Source organism: Oryx dammah, unplaced genomic scaffold (genome assembly GCF_014754425.2).
Source record: "Oryx dammah isolate SB20612 unplaced genomic scaffold, SCBI_Odam_1.1 HiC_scaffold_21, whole genome shotgun sequence".
NCBI classification, from domain to species: domain Eukaryota; kingdom Metazoa; phylum Chordata; class Mammalia; order Artiodactyla; family Bovidae; genus Oryx; species Oryx dammah.
In genome coordinates, this window is record NW_024070205.1 from 59,464,393 (window position 1) to 59,479,911 (window position 15,519).

The following is a 15,519-nucleotide window of genomic DNA, read 5'->3' on the forward strand; positions in this document are numbered from 1 at the left end:
TGATTTTTTAAAACATTCTTCTTTAAAGGAAAAGGCACAGTCCAAGCAGAGGGGAAATTTATCAGGCAAGTTTTCAGGGAACTGAACTAAATGATTAGTTTCTAGTTGCTGATCAATCCACACGTCATTTACAAATGCCAGTAAGTGTCAATTCCCACAACAAAAGTGGAATCAGACCTGCCAAAGAGCATCAGTGTCTATGAGCTTGAGAAATGTTCAGGTAAGAGCATAGCCACATCCTATTACTGTTGAGGCTGTTTATTCCCAGGTTTTAATACCACAGAGGTCAGAGAATACATACAGGTGTTGGAGGGAGCCAGGAAATGTGCTCATTCAATGTAAACCCCTTTGTCCTTTGTAGTATGGTACACTGAGCACCTTGGGCAAATAAACCAACACCTCAGCCTCAGTCATTCCTACACCTGGAACATGAGCAAAACCTTGTAAGGTTTTTCTGAGGACAGAAAATAACACATACATGTCATGTGTCTGTAAAGAGTACGTGGCACACTCGTGTTCAGTACGATGATTCATGAAAAAATAAAGCATTAATAATAATGTTGGGGGCTTCCATGGTGGCTCAGATGGTGAAGAATCTGCCTGCAATGCAGGAGACCCAGGATCAATCCCTGGGTCAGGAAGATCCCCTGGAGGAGGGATGGCAACCCACTCCAGTTTTCTTGCCTGGAGGATCCCATGGACAGAGAAGCCTGGTGGGTTACAGTCCATGGGGTCTCAAAGAGTCAGACACGACTGAGCAACTAACACGCACACAGATACAGTAATAATGTTAATACCATTCCCTATATTTGTGGGGTTTTACTGGTTTATTTGAGCTTCCCAGGTGGCACTAGTGGTAAAGAACCCACCTGCCAATGCAGGAGACTTGAGAGATGCAGGTTCAATCCTGGGTTGGTAAGATCCCCTGTAGGAGGGCACGACAGCCCACTCCAGTATACTTCTCCTGGAGAATCCCATGGACAGGAGGACCTGGCGGGCTGCGGTCCGTAGGGTCACAGAGATTCAGACACAACGAGCGACTTAGCATGTACGCGTGCACACTGGTTTATTTCCCACATTATCTCTCAATTTCCTTGATGTTTAGTTAGTTTCTAAGCAGAATACTGGTCAGAGGACTGAGCACACAACTTATGATAACTCCTGTTGAAAAGGTATCATCAGATGCATTGAAAGTCCAAGTTGCCTCTAGAACAATATGTGATAAGTGAGGCAGGGCGAGGCACAGTGGAAGGCCAGAACGCTGCAGCTGTGCCATGACTTCCGTATTTTCCGTGTTGTTGGATTTGCTCTGAACCAGAATCCAGGTGTTACAACCATGAAAGGAACGGGTTCAAGGCACCTTCAGCTGACGCTTTAGAATTCACATCAAGGGCTTTATGTGATTGTTCCTGGAGGCATAGGCAGAGGATATAATGTTCTTGTATTTTTACCATTTTTTTTTAAACTCCAACAATCAAAAGGTCATCATTTGTTGTAATGATGCTGTAATTAAGTTGTGGTAAATGATAGCATTTGTAGATTTTCTCACCAGAATTGATTCATAAAATGAATACAGTCCCAGCAGTTTATGTTAACATAATTAAATGGAAATGTAATTCTGAGTTTGCTTATTTAATTGAAAATTACTGGGTTATGAGCACTCTTACATTTCTATCAAAATTGGTGTAAACCTAGCATTACATGAACTATCCATTCAGATGCAGCATATGTAAGGCTCTGTTGCTAGGTGGCAGATATGTTTCTTATAGCACATACAGACTGATCACGCGAGAGCACGTGCTTTCAGTGAGTTTCCCGCTAACTGCTTTTCTCTTTCCTCTGCAGCCATTGGTTTAGCCCTGGGGCTAGGACAGAGCATGGCCAGGTAAGGAACATTCTAACCCAAAAGGAAGTTATTCAGTCTTTCGAATATTTAACTATTTCCCTTTAAGATAGTAGATCAACTTTATGAGAAAGGATAACACCCTAGCTTATTTTAAAACGAGTTCACTGTGCCGGTGCTAATGCACTGACCAAGGGAATGATCGTCAGTAAGCATCAGAGTTGTTTACCTCGCTTCTCCCTTCCTCAGCACACATGTCACCTCCGTGGAAAGGATCTAGAGTCTACTTTAGAGTTGATAGGACTTCCTCGTTTCCATATGTTTTTCACAAAGGCATGAAAATAGTACATATGCTTTAAACAATTGTTTGATTATTAAACTAGATTAGCCAGCAAGAGAATATTTTTATTTTTTGAAGTTTACAAGATGATAAGAGTTTCTTACACTTTATACTGTATTCTAGGTGAGATTTTTCTTTATTTAATTTCTTGTTAGTTTCATGGCAGCACAATGATTAGATGACTTAGCAAGAACTTGACATTCATTCTGATTAACTCTACATATAAAATAAGTTGTCTGTTTTCTTTGTCTGTTGAATGTGCTGGTTCTCTCTCTGCAGTGTGGTAAGGTAATTTAGGGCTTAAAATATTGATAGGTTTTAAAGCGTATATGTTTTAGGCTTTGCATTCTTGCTAAGCCTTTTTTCTTTTTTCATTGTGTATTATAAAAGTTATTTTTTGAATGAGTCAATAATATATGCATAGAAAAGCCTGAGATTCGCAGGGATCATTTCTTCTGAGGTATATGTAGGTAGATAGATAGAAGAGGAGATTGTATTTGGTGGTGGTAACTTGTAACATTACTATATGTATTGGTGATATCTTATTTCTTAGGTTGGTCAACAGGTTCTAGAGTTGGTTACACATGCATATTTCTTTTTTCATATAAAAGGAAAGTGCCACATACTTCATTATAAACTATAATGTATTTCTTAATACACATGTATCTAATCAAAAAAAAGTATGTCAATGCAGATTTAATGATTTTTTTTATAAACTTGGTTCTTTTCCTTGAGAGTGATGTGCACTTTTAAATATATTTCTCACATTAATAATAGAATATGTACTACTATTTCTGGACTTTCCCGGTGGCTCAGTGATAAGGGATCTGCCTGCCAGTGAAGGAGACACAGGTTCGATCCCTGGGTCAGAAAGATCCCCTGGAGAAGAAACTGGCACCCGCTCCAATATTCTTGCCTGGAAAATCCTGTGGACAGAGGGACCTGGTGGGCTCTAGTCCATCAGGTCACAAAGAGTCAGATGCGACTTAGTGACTAAATGACGACAACCAGTGTATCTTTCTAAAGTTTTGCAAGTTAACTTGACTAAGTTGCTTCTGGGGTATGTCTATTCAGAATGTAATTACTACATAATTATTATATAATTATGTCAGTTATTCAGCATTCCCAAATGGTTCATACCCTCTGTGTTCATATAAAATTCTGCTTCCTGTAGTAAGTCACCTCAGGATATAGTTTATCCCCAAGTAAGTTTTGTAAATAAATAATTTTATATTCTCTGTTGTTCTCTAGCCACTAAGTCAAGTTTCCCTGTCCTTCACTATCTCCAGGAGTTTATTCAAACTCATGGCCATTGAGTCAGTGATGCCATCCAACCACTTCATCCTCTGTTGCCCGCTTCTACTCATGCCATCAGTCTTTCCCAGCATCAGGGTCTTTTCCAGTGAGTCAGCTCTTTGCATCAGGTGGCCAAAATGCTGGAGCTTCAGCACCAGTCCTTCCAATTAGTCTTCAGGTTGATTTCTTTCAGGATTGACTGGTTTGATCTTCTTGCTGTCCAAGGGACTGTCAAGAGTCTTCTCTAGCACCACAGTTGAAAGTGAAAGAAAGAATCAGTTCTTCGGCATTCAGCCTTCTTTATGGTCCAACTCTTAACGTCCATATGTGACTAGGGGAAAACCCATAACTTTGACTATACAGACCTTTGTCAGTGAAGTGATGTCTCTGCTTTTTAGTACACTGTTTCATGTAGGTTTATCATGGCTTTTTTTCAAGAAGCATTTCATGGATGCAGTCACCATCTGCAGTGATGGAGCCCAAGAAAATAAAATCTGCCGCTATCCACTTTTTCCCCATCTATTTGTCATGAAGTGATGGAACCGGATGCTATGATCTTTGTTTTTTGAATGTTGAGTTTTAAGCCAGCTTTGTCACTCTCCTCTTTCACCTTCATTAAGAGGCTCTTCAGCCCCTCTTCACCTTCTGCCATTAGAGTAGTATCATCTTCATATCTTAGGTTGTTGGTATTTCTCCTGGCAATCTTGATTACAGCTTGTGATTTATCCAGCCCAACATTTCACATGATGTACTCTGCATATAAATTAAACAAGCAGGGTGAAAATATATAGTATTGACATGCTCCTTTTTCAATTTTGAACCAGTCCATTGTTCCATGTCTGATTCTAACTGTTGCTTCTTGACCTGCCTACAGATTTCTCAGGAGGCAGGTAAGGTGGTCTGGTATTCCCATCTCTTGAAGAATTTTCCATAGTTTGTTGTGATCCACAGAGTCCAAGGCTTTAGTGTAGTCAATGAAGTAGAAGTAGATGTTTTTCTAGAGTTCTTTTGCTTTTTCTATGATTCAGTGGATGTTGGCAATTTGATCTCTGATTCCTCTGCCTTTTCTAAATCCAGTTTGTACATCTGCACGTTCTTGGTTCATGTACTGTTAAAGCCTAGTTTGAAGGATTTTGAGCATCACCTTGCTAACATATGAAATGAGCACAGTTGTACAGTGGTTTGAACATTCTTTGGGATTGGAGTGAAAACTGACCTTTTCCAGTCTTGTGGCCATTGCTGAGTTTTCCAAATGTGCTGGCATATTGAGTGCAGCACTTTCACAGTATCATCTTTGAGGATTTTTAAATGATTTGATTGGAATTCTATCACCTCCAGTAGCTTTGTTGATAGTAATGAGGCCCACTTGACTTCACACTCCAGGATATCTGGATCTAGGTGAGTGACCACACCATCGTGGTTATTCAGGACATTAAGACCTTTTTTGTGTACTTCTGCATATTCTTGCCACCTCTTCTTAATATCTTCTGCTTCTGTTAGGTCTTCGCCATTTCTGTCCTTTATCGAGCCCATCTTTGCATGAAATGTTCCCTTGGTATCTCCAGTTTTCTTGAAGAGATCTCTAGTCATTCCCAATCTGTTGTTTTTCCTCTCTTTCTTTGCGTTGTTCACTTAAGAAGGTTTTCTTAACTGTCCTTTGTATTCTCTGGAACCTTGATTCATTTGGGTATTTCTTTCACTTTCTCCTTTGTCCTCCACCTCTATTCTTTTATCAACTATTTGTAAGGCCTCCTCAGACAACCACTTTGCTTTCTATTTCTGTTTCTTGGGATGGTTTTGGTCTAGAATTTGAGAAATACTAAAGTGATTGGTATAAATCTGAGCTTTAGAGTATAGTCTAACTGCAGTTAAAACTTTTCTGCAGTTAAAAATTAACAAATAGCTAATATGATATAGACAAGAAAGTTGATGCATCATTTTAAAATTTTTTAAATATTTCAAACAGATTTTTGGATTAGCCTTTGGCTTAAGCTTTGATATACCATTTCAGATTTTAATCCTGTCTAGAGAGGTTATTAGTTAAGGAACACAGTTGATTCTTGCTTTTTGTAGTAGCTATAGTCTGTGAGGTTGGTAAGAACCCTAAAGTAGCAAATACCGAAAAAACTACTTCCAGGAAAAATACAGGGTTAGGTTCCTGAGAACCTCTGGCCACATTTTCATTAACTGATCAATACATATCCTTGTTTGATGTGTATTTGTGTTTAAAGACACCATATTTAATACATGTTATTGATTTGTTAGCATTGAACTCATGGCCAGCAGCACTGTAACTTATGACTGAAAGGAGCTTGTCTAATGAACATATTTTCTCTATAAGGTCCATCACAATTCTCTTGCACTGGGGAAGACTAGACTGCAGGTCAGCCCTGTACTAGAAGGCTATTTTAAACAATGAAGGTGAAAACAAGAAGACAGAAATGCAAATAAATAAATAATGTAGCATTGAACGGACCAGGCAAAAGACACTTGTTTACAGTAAGAGAGCCGAAGCGAGAAGATAGATAGCATCTCGTCCAACCTCAGCTGAGAACATGCAGTAACGGGAACTCAGATTTCTCCCACTCTGTGCATGTCTGCCAATGACTCCAAAAGCACCAGAAGGACTGATTTGGGCATTACAAGTACATTTTAGCAAATGGGTGAATTTGTGAATACAGAATCGGTGAATAGTGAGAAACAGTTTGCACATGTATGTGTGTATATAAAAACACATGCAAACTACTCATGTTTTGAGGGATTTAAAATATCTTACTTCAACTTATAACCAGCCCAGTGAAAGTGTTAGTTGCTCAATCGTGTCCAACTCTTTGAGACCCCATGGACTGTAGCCCACCTCCATCCATGTGGATTCTCCAGGCAAGAAAACTGGAATGGGTTGACATTTCCTTCTCCAGAGAATCTTTCCAACCAAGGGTTCAAACCCAAGTCTCCCACATTGCAGCAGATTCTTTACCATCTAAGCCACCAGGGAATCCCAGGAAACTATTGGCTGAATCTTAGGTCTAAGTGATAAAATGCAAGTCCATGAAGAAATAAAATCCTTCAATATATTGTTGAATGAATGACTATCAGCATGCATGATCACCCCCTTTTTTTTTTCCCATATCAACTTACCAACATAAAGACATGATAGTATTAACCTCACTTTTGGAATCCCACCCCTCACTGCTTTCCCCCATCTTATGATTCCTTTTTGTTCTCTAATGGAAAGTCCCATTTCATTTACACCATGCTCACTTAACATTTCTTTTTTACACATTTAGTAAATCACTATTGTCCATCAGTCGTTACCTATCAAGTACTCTTTTATTTTTACAAAAAAGAGATATTTGTTTTTTTAAAAAAACATAACTTTTCCTCTAAGGTGGTTAAAGTCTGGGTAGGAAAGCAGTGATTGTAGTATATTGATAAATGTTGCAGGAAACCACTGAGAGGGCATCATAGAGACCATAGAAGCAACATGTGAAAGTTGGTTTAGAAGTGAAAGTAAGGAGACAGAAGCAGCTACAAGCAGCCTCATGTGTGTGTGTCTCTGTGTGTTTTAATGGTGAGGGTTTTCGTCCTTGAATATCTAATAGTATGACATTTTGAATGAGTTTACTAGTATCTTAAGGAGCCATAGGTCATTGCTTAGAGATTATTTAGTTCTCCTCTTAAGGTGAGGACCCTGTGAAAGGCCAAGTATGGAGAGATTTGAGAAGGTCCCTAAAAAGTGGCTGCTAACAGAAACAGTCTTGAGCTTGAATCCTTTCTGAATATCAGGTGATTAAGAGATTATTGCTGTGGAGCGGGAATTCTGCTCTTTGCTTCCTTCTTCCTCTTGTGTTAGGAATGTGAAACTTTTAATAATCTTTTTAAAATGATCACGAATAGCCACAGAAATCCTCAGCTCCCTTTCTACCGCAGGAGCAGCCATGATATACGTGGAACATTTCTCTTCCTTGTTTTCGTTCAGCAGTTTTTAAAATTGTGTACCTTTTGTAAGACCTCCCATTGTACTAGGTTTTGTGTTTATGAATGTCTGTGTCATTCTTATGTGAGTCATTTTTTAATATACATCTGCAGGTCACTAATAAGGGACTTGTCTCTCCGCTTGGCCTAAGTCCAGCAATCTGAGAGCTGGAGGTAAGAAGCACTTCGCACCATATTCAGAAGTTCTGTTATTAACTGGAGTTGACATTGTCGAGTCAGAACCCTGATCACTGACCTCACTTGTGACACTGATAGGAGTCCAAGGAAGATAGGAAACGTTAGCAATAAGAGGAATGAAGACTCTCCCCAAAACTGATGAGCTACTCTTGCTTGTCAGAGCAGAGCTCCAGGCCACTTGTGTCTTATCATCAATTCCTGATCTGATTCCCCCTCCCTGACCCCAGCCCTCTGACACCCTTTGTTTGTTTGTTCTTTGGGGCGGAGCAGACACATGTTGGGACTCTTTCAAATGCAAATACATGTTCTCTATTGAAATAACTCTGGATTAATTTTTTCATCTTTGCCCCCTTACAAGATCTAGGTTCCTGTATTAACTTGTTAAATTCATGACCCAGAGATCTGAGCCAGTATTTTTTTCTCTGAGCTTCATTTTGTGTGATGACTTTTTAATATAGGTAAATTATGTTAAATGATTCCAGTATTTGTCCCTACAATGCCCATCAAAACTATACATCTGAGAAAGAAATTCTCATGTGACTCTAATAGAAGAATCTCTGACCTCAGAGTTCCATACATAGCCTAACCTTTATTTTGGTCATTGTAGTTGCTTTTTTTTTTTTAATTAAATTGTTGAATTCCTTTATTTCAGAAAAGTATCTTTGAGAGTTTTTGTGTTCTTTGTTTAAACTGTTTTAACACAAATAACAGGAATAGTGGTCCCATATCTATCTTTTATCTAAAAATTAGAAAACTTTGTTAACTACTACTATTAATTGAAGGCGGTGGTAGAGATTTTATCATGTCACCTCTAGCTATCTGTGTCACAAATGTTGGTTTGAATATGTTTTTTTACAAAGGCACTAGAATTAGAAATGCCAAAGTAATTAATTTTTTTTTTTAATTTTCAGAAGCAATGTAGTTTTCATGGTACGAAGTGTTTCTACATTGAAACACTTTCAGATTAATGGACTTAAGATAAACTGTTGCTATTTTCTATAAGTAGTAATAATGAGATACTGTTTCAGCTACATATCAGATACTAGATTTCATTGCCTATTTCTTTATCTCATTCATTCATTCATTCAACAAATATTTATTAAACACTAAAAATGTCCCAGACACTGTGCTGGACTTTGGAGACACAGGCAGATTGAATAACTGAAGCAAAGGGCCAAAGGTGAGCAAGAATATGGTACACATTCCAAACTGAAAAGTTCAGAATGGCTGGAATATATTATTTAGAAGTAAGGAGGTTAGGTTGGGGTAGGAAGAAGCATATTAAATTGCAAGTTTAGAAATACAATCAAATTATGTAGGGCCATGAGAGCCTTGTGGAAGATTTGTGGAGGGGGGGTGATCTGAGGAGAATAATGTAATAACATCTAGTTTTAGAATGACTGGCTTCAGTGTAGAAGGTGGACTTAGATAGGAGCAAGGCTGGAGGCAGGGAGGCCACTGGAGAGGCCACTATAGGTGAGGGAAAATGATGGTCCAGACTGGAATGTGGTTCGTGGGGATGGAAAGAAGCAGATATTTAGGAGAAGTTTAAGGTAGACTTATTGAGTTAAGACATTCCTGAAATAATGATCTAACAACATTCTTTGTGATCTAATTAAGTTCTATTCCTTCTCAAAGATGGCCAAATGTGGCTAGTCATTGATTCTAAATGTGGTCATTATATAGTTCAAAGCAGTTATATCATTAAAAGTTGTTGATACTGGTCAGACAATAGCCACTGACAGTCAGGTTCATTAATTGTAATTGTAGCATTTGAGCCATTTACTCGGCACTTTTTATGTTCTGGTCTTAGTGCTAAGTGTTTTACATGGTTTATCTTATTTGACACTCACAGCAGCCTTACAGGTGTATAGTATTGTTATCTCCATTTTCCAGGTAGAAACTGGGACTTAGAGATGTTACACAGCTTATAAATTGGTAGGCCTGTTTTTAAAAGCTAGCACTTGTTACTGGTACAGCTAGGATTCAAACCCAGATCTATCCTGCACTATTACTGCTCTAAGCTTTCTATTTTTATTAGGGTTAATTTCTAATATGCTGTACAACTTTTCATTAGCCCAGTCTTGCATATAATCACATTTCTGCATAACCGAGATAAGCTACAGTCTGAGTATACACATAGCAAAAAGTATTGACTACTTGCTTTTCTTTCTTTCCAATTAGTTAAAGTAAAGCAAGTGTGAAGGGGAGTTGGGTGGTGAGGCATTTTGAGGAGGCAGTCAGATATATATTTTTTCTAATTATATATTTCCAAGCCAGTAATTTCTTTGAAAAGGAATGTTTTTAAGTGTTTCTTTACCATGTTAGGCCACTAAATACGGAGAAGTAAGATTAGATATTTTATGTCATTGGAGGTGACAAAGCCCCGAAAAGCTCACAGCTGAATGCAGTGGTAGAAGCATTGGAGAAGAGAGGTTACATGACTTTAACCAGGACCACCCAGAGAGCCAGAATTAGAACTGCGTTCTAGACCTCCAGCTCTAGGCTATATAGTAAGTGACTCTGAGAACTGTTCAGCTGTCAAGGAAGCATTGGCATCTCTTAGTGACATTTTCAGAAGTGTGTCAGTGGCATCGCCAGCAAAATTAGTCGTCTTCATTTTAAGAAAAACTGGTAAAACAAAAAAAAGAAACAAGTAATGCAAGTCAATAAATACAGTCCCTTTGAATGAGAAGCATACTTTTCTACTTACGAAATAATATAATGAAAATATTTTTGTTTCTACAACTTTGTTTTAAACACTTTGGATAGCATCAGCTCCTGAGAGATAACCGAGCTGAAAGAGGACACAAGAAAAACTGTTCTGTGAAAACAGCCAGCAGGTAAGCAATTTAAAATCACCTTTTCTCCTGATCACTGAATCGTGTAATTTTCTTTCCCATACCAGTATGAATGTGGTTTAGTCACTAAGTAGTATCCCACTCTTGCAACCTCATGAACTGTAGCCCACCAGGCTCCTCCATCCATGGGATTTCCCAGGCAAGAATACTGGAGTGGCTTGCCATTTCTTTCTCCAGGGGATCGTCCCAACCCACGGATCAAACCCTGGTCTCCTGCATTGCAGGCAGATTCTTTATCTGCTGAGCCACCAGGGAATCCACTATGAATACGATGAGTTATAGTTAGGGTGCCTTTGGCTCTAAAGTGTCAGCATTATTTTATGCGGCATCTATCAGAATCTACTTCAGGATTACTAGTAATGAATAGAAATAGATCATTTTATTTGTATTTTTTAAAGGTGACAAAAAATAAAGAATGCATTTTTAGAAGAAAATCTCTGTTCATAACCCATAACTTATGAATTTTAGATAAGGATTAGGAATAATTATTTTTAACTATAAAAAATAGAATTAATCTTTTCCCCAAAACTTAAATGGTTTTGTGAAAGAACAACATGTATATTTATTTTAATAATATATAAATAAGTATATAGAAAATACACTCTTTTTTTTTTAAGTGCTTAGGGTTATATTGCTTAGTCATGCTATTTTTTTTTTCATATTAGAAAGAAGTGCCCCCAGTTTATTATTTTAGACAGTACATTTCCAAATTTTGCATGTGTTGTTTCTAAAGACTTCATTTTTACTTTGGTGAAAATAGCTATCAGAATATTGATCAGAACGACTGTCCTGAGATTTACATTAACCCAACTTTTAACAAGATAACTGACCTTGGCAGCCCTCTCGCTGTCTCATTGTTAGGGTGCTTGCCACTGTTTTTAACACTCCCAAGCAAACTATGTAACTTCCAAGTACCATTTTGTACAAACTAACCCTGACTGAGAACCCACTACGAATCTGTAGAAGCTAACATAAATCCTATTTAGACAGTCAAAAACTATCACATATAATAAGCTGACTGTCAGGTCAGTGATAGTCAACATAAAACTAACATAGTTACCCCTAAGAAGGTCAGATCCTAAAATTATAAAGTATGGATTAAAGAAATTTTAGACAGATTATAAATAACTATGGATGACATGTTTATAGAAATAAAATAAGCAAGCAACAGATTGCTGTTAGAATTGTTCAAGCAGAATTGAATCAAAAGCATATAATTATTAGAAATGAGAAGTATGATTGTGAAATGGAGATACAGCTGAAGAAGTAGGCTAGAATGTAGCAGAAAAATATTGAATAAGGTGATGGAAAAATGAAAGAATGGTTAAGAGACACAGAAAAGGTCTAAGATATATTTGATCAGAGATTTTGATGGAGAGTATAGAAAAGCTGAAAAAAACATAATGTTGAAGAGATGTTGGCTAAGAATTCCCAAAACAGCTAAAAGTTATAAATCTATACAGAGTGCACAGTGAATACCAACTAGAATAAACAAAAAGAAATCCACACCTAGTAGCATACCGTAGTACTCCAAAAACAAAGAGATCTTAAAAGAATCCAGAGATAAGAGATGAATTACTACAAAAGAATGTTCATCATCAGATTTCTGGGTATCAGCAATGATACCAGAGACAGTAGACAAATCTTCAGAGCACTGGGTGAAAATACATTGTCAGCATAGAACTATGTACCTAGAAAAAAACATCTTTCACCATATGAAGATGAAGTAAAAACAGCTTAAGATTTTCAAAAACTAAGAAAGTTTCCTCCTGACACTTGCCAGAAGACTTTTTAAAAGATGTGTTTCAAGAGAATGATCTCCCCAGAAAGTCTAAGATGAAAAAATGAATACTAAGCCAATAAATGGTTAAAGATTTCAGTAAATTTAAACAACTATTGTTTATGTAAATTGGTAATTATAATGTGTAATTTATAAGGCTTTTCAAAAGACAATCTAAGATAATGGAAAATAACAGCATATTAGATTGACAATGCCGATGATGATAAAGTCTAATTTAAAGTCCTTGAATTGTTTGGGAATGTTTACTTCATTGATCAGTTAAGAGATGACTTGATAAAATTATATTAAGTATTCATGGCAAAATATCATAACCACTAAATCAAAAAAAAATAGAGTATGTAAATTCCAAGCCGGTTGGCAGAGGTGGGGTTGAATGGAATAAAATATTACTCCCCTCAAAAAATCCATTTAAAAAGTCAAGAAGGAAAAAGAAGCATAGAGAAAATGGGACCCAGAGGGGAAAAAAGAACTGAAAACTGAATCAAGTCCATGTATTGGTAACTATAATAAATATTTATGGATTAAGTTTTGTTAAAAACAAAGCTAAGCAGATTTGGTTTTTCTTTTAAAGTGCAACTATATGTTCTTTATAAGAGACGCACCTGAAATAATGCCAAAAGAAAGCTGGAAAACTAAAAGAGGGAAGAGCATGTATCAGATACACTGTAAAAGAGAGCTCTCATACCAAGCAAACCGGCTTGAGCACAAAAGCCTTAACAAGCTCAAGAAAATCATTATTTAATGATAAAAGGTTCAACTTACCAAAAAGATTAATGATTTTATTATTTTGTACATTAAAGTAGCTGCAAAAATATGTAAAGTAAATATTAATGTCAGTGAATGGAGAAACTCACTAACCCACCATCTTGGCACTCCCACTTCAATAGAGCATTCAAATTACTGATAGCGTAAGCCATCAGAAAACTTGCATAACAAACGATGAACAAACTTAATGTTATTTATAAGCCCTTTCACCCACATACATTCTTCTCAAAGACACATGTGATATTTTCAAAAGTTTACCACTTACCAGGCCAAAGGTACTACCAACAAATTTTAATGAGTATGTATCATAAAGAACATATTTTTTAACTTGAATATGATTAAGGAAAATCATTTAGAAAAAGATAATTTTTTTAAAGTTTGAAATTAAAAATACAGTTTAAAATAACTCATTTCAAAAAAAAATCATAATGATAATACCTTAACTTATGGGTGCATTAAGATGGTAGTTAGAGGAAACTTGACTACTTGAAAGTTATATATTAGAAATTTGGTCCCAGTTCCTGTCGCAAGTTCAAGATTCTCAATTATAAGATCACTGATTCTAAACTATAAGATGGCCGCTTCTGTCTTCTAAGATCAACCCAGCAGGTATTTAGAAAGAGAAAATAAGCAGAAATCTTCAAGACGTTTCCAGTATTAAGGTAACCATGAATGCATGCTAAGTTGCTTCAGTCATGTCTCTTTGCGACCCAGTGGACTGTACCCACCCAGGCTCCTCTGTCCATGGGATTCTCCAGGCAAGAATATTGCAGTGGGTTGCCATTTCCTCCTCAGGGGATCTTTCCGACCAGGGATCAAACCCGTGTCTCTTGCGTCTGCTGCACTGGCAGGCCGGTTCTTTGCCACTAGTGCCACCTGGGAAGCCAGGAGGGGGATGCTGTTTTGAACTAGTGTTTGTGAGATGAGGACACACAAAATGTGCTTGTGTGCTCTGACCTGAGGCAAGAGGCAGTTCAGCCTGAGTGAGGGAAGAAGATGTGAGCAGAACCTTTGGAGTTCTTTCATATCCTGGGCCATGGCCAAGGGATACATGACATCTGCCCCTTACAGAAAGATTCAGGTTGCTGGTCCAAGTGTTTTCAGGGATAAAGTCAGGGCAGCTCACAGTGCTGTCTTTGTGAGGAGCTGGGAAAGCTTGATGGGACCAGATGACAAATTATCGTGTCTTCCCTCGGCCCCCTGTAAACCGCAGGGCTAGAGGATTACAGTTCTCATTTTCTCTCCGAATGAGGAAGGGGAATGTTTTTCTGACAGAGGAATTATTTTGTGGAGAAGTCTGTGGTGATTGTGGTTTTGTGGTGCTTGGACCTCTGTACTCTTAAGTCGGGTTCATTCACCTCCAATTCCTGAACTGCTTTGGACTGACACAGAAGACTGGCCTTTGCCTGTAGCATCGCCTCATAGAATCGGTTAATAAGACCTTTGAGGAGAAAACAGCATTTCAAAAATAACAACAACAACAATACATTGGACCACAGACTCCAACAGAAATCAGAAATGTTAGGATAAGTCAAAAAATTTTTGATTAGCATTATCAATATTAACTAAAGGAGGTACAGGAAGAAAATAACAATATAAAGCAAGAGATACAACACATATTTAAGAACCAAATATTTAAGTCTATTTCAGTTTTCCTCAGCAGTATTTTAGAGTTTTCATTGTATAGGTGTTACACATATTTTATCAGATTTATCCCTAAGCATTTTACCATATTTTTTGGTGTATGAAAATGTTGCTGAGAGAAATTTTAAAAGGTCTGTGTAACTGAAGAGATATACCTTGTTCATGAGTCAAAAGACTCAATATTCTTAAGATGTCAGTTCTCCAAAAATTTAGCTACAGATTCAGTATAGCCCAAACAAAAATACCATGAGGCTATTTTGTAGAAATTGACAAGCAAATGCTAAAAATCGTATGAAAATGCAAAGGACTTAAATAGCCAAATTGTAACACTACCTGATGTCAGGACTTAATTACCAAGCTGTAGGAATCAAGAAAATGTGGTATTGGAGCAAAGATAGAAAAATAGATCAAAGAAATGGTGGCTCAGACGGTAAAGCATCTGTCTGCAATGCGGGAGACCTGGGTTCGATCCCTGGATCCGGAAGATTCCGTGGAGAAGGAAACGGCAGCCCACTCCAGTACTCTTGCCTAGAAAATCCCATGGATGGAGGAGCTTGGTGCAGGCTACTGTCCATGGGGTCGCAAAGAGTCGGGCACAACTGAGCGACTTCACTTCACTGCACTTCATATTACATGCAGTTGGTTCTTGACAAAGTATGAAGTTACTTTAGTTGGGCGGGGGGGGCGGGGCGCAGGGGGGCACTATTTTCAACAAATGTTACTGGAAAAACTGAGTATCCATTTGCAAAAGAAAAAAGTGAACTCTAGTCTGTCCCTCATACCGTAGAGCAAACTA

General features: G+C 37.6%; 1 protein-coding gene across 1 annotated transcript in view; it reads left to right on the forward strand.

Moving 5' to 3' along the window:
• Positions 1-15,519, forward strand: part of GPATCH2 (G-patch domain containing 2) — a 197,276-nt gene that overhangs the window by 132,864 nt on the left and 48,893 nt on the right. Inside the window, exons 7-8 of the mRNA XM_040263269.1 lie at positions 1,846-1,885; positions 10,425-10,495. Of these exons, the coding sequence (XP_040119203.1) occupies positions 1,846-1,885; positions 10,425-10,495 (111 nt within the window). The remainder of the gene's footprint in view (positions 1-1,845; positions 1,886-10,424; positions 10,496-15,519) is intronic.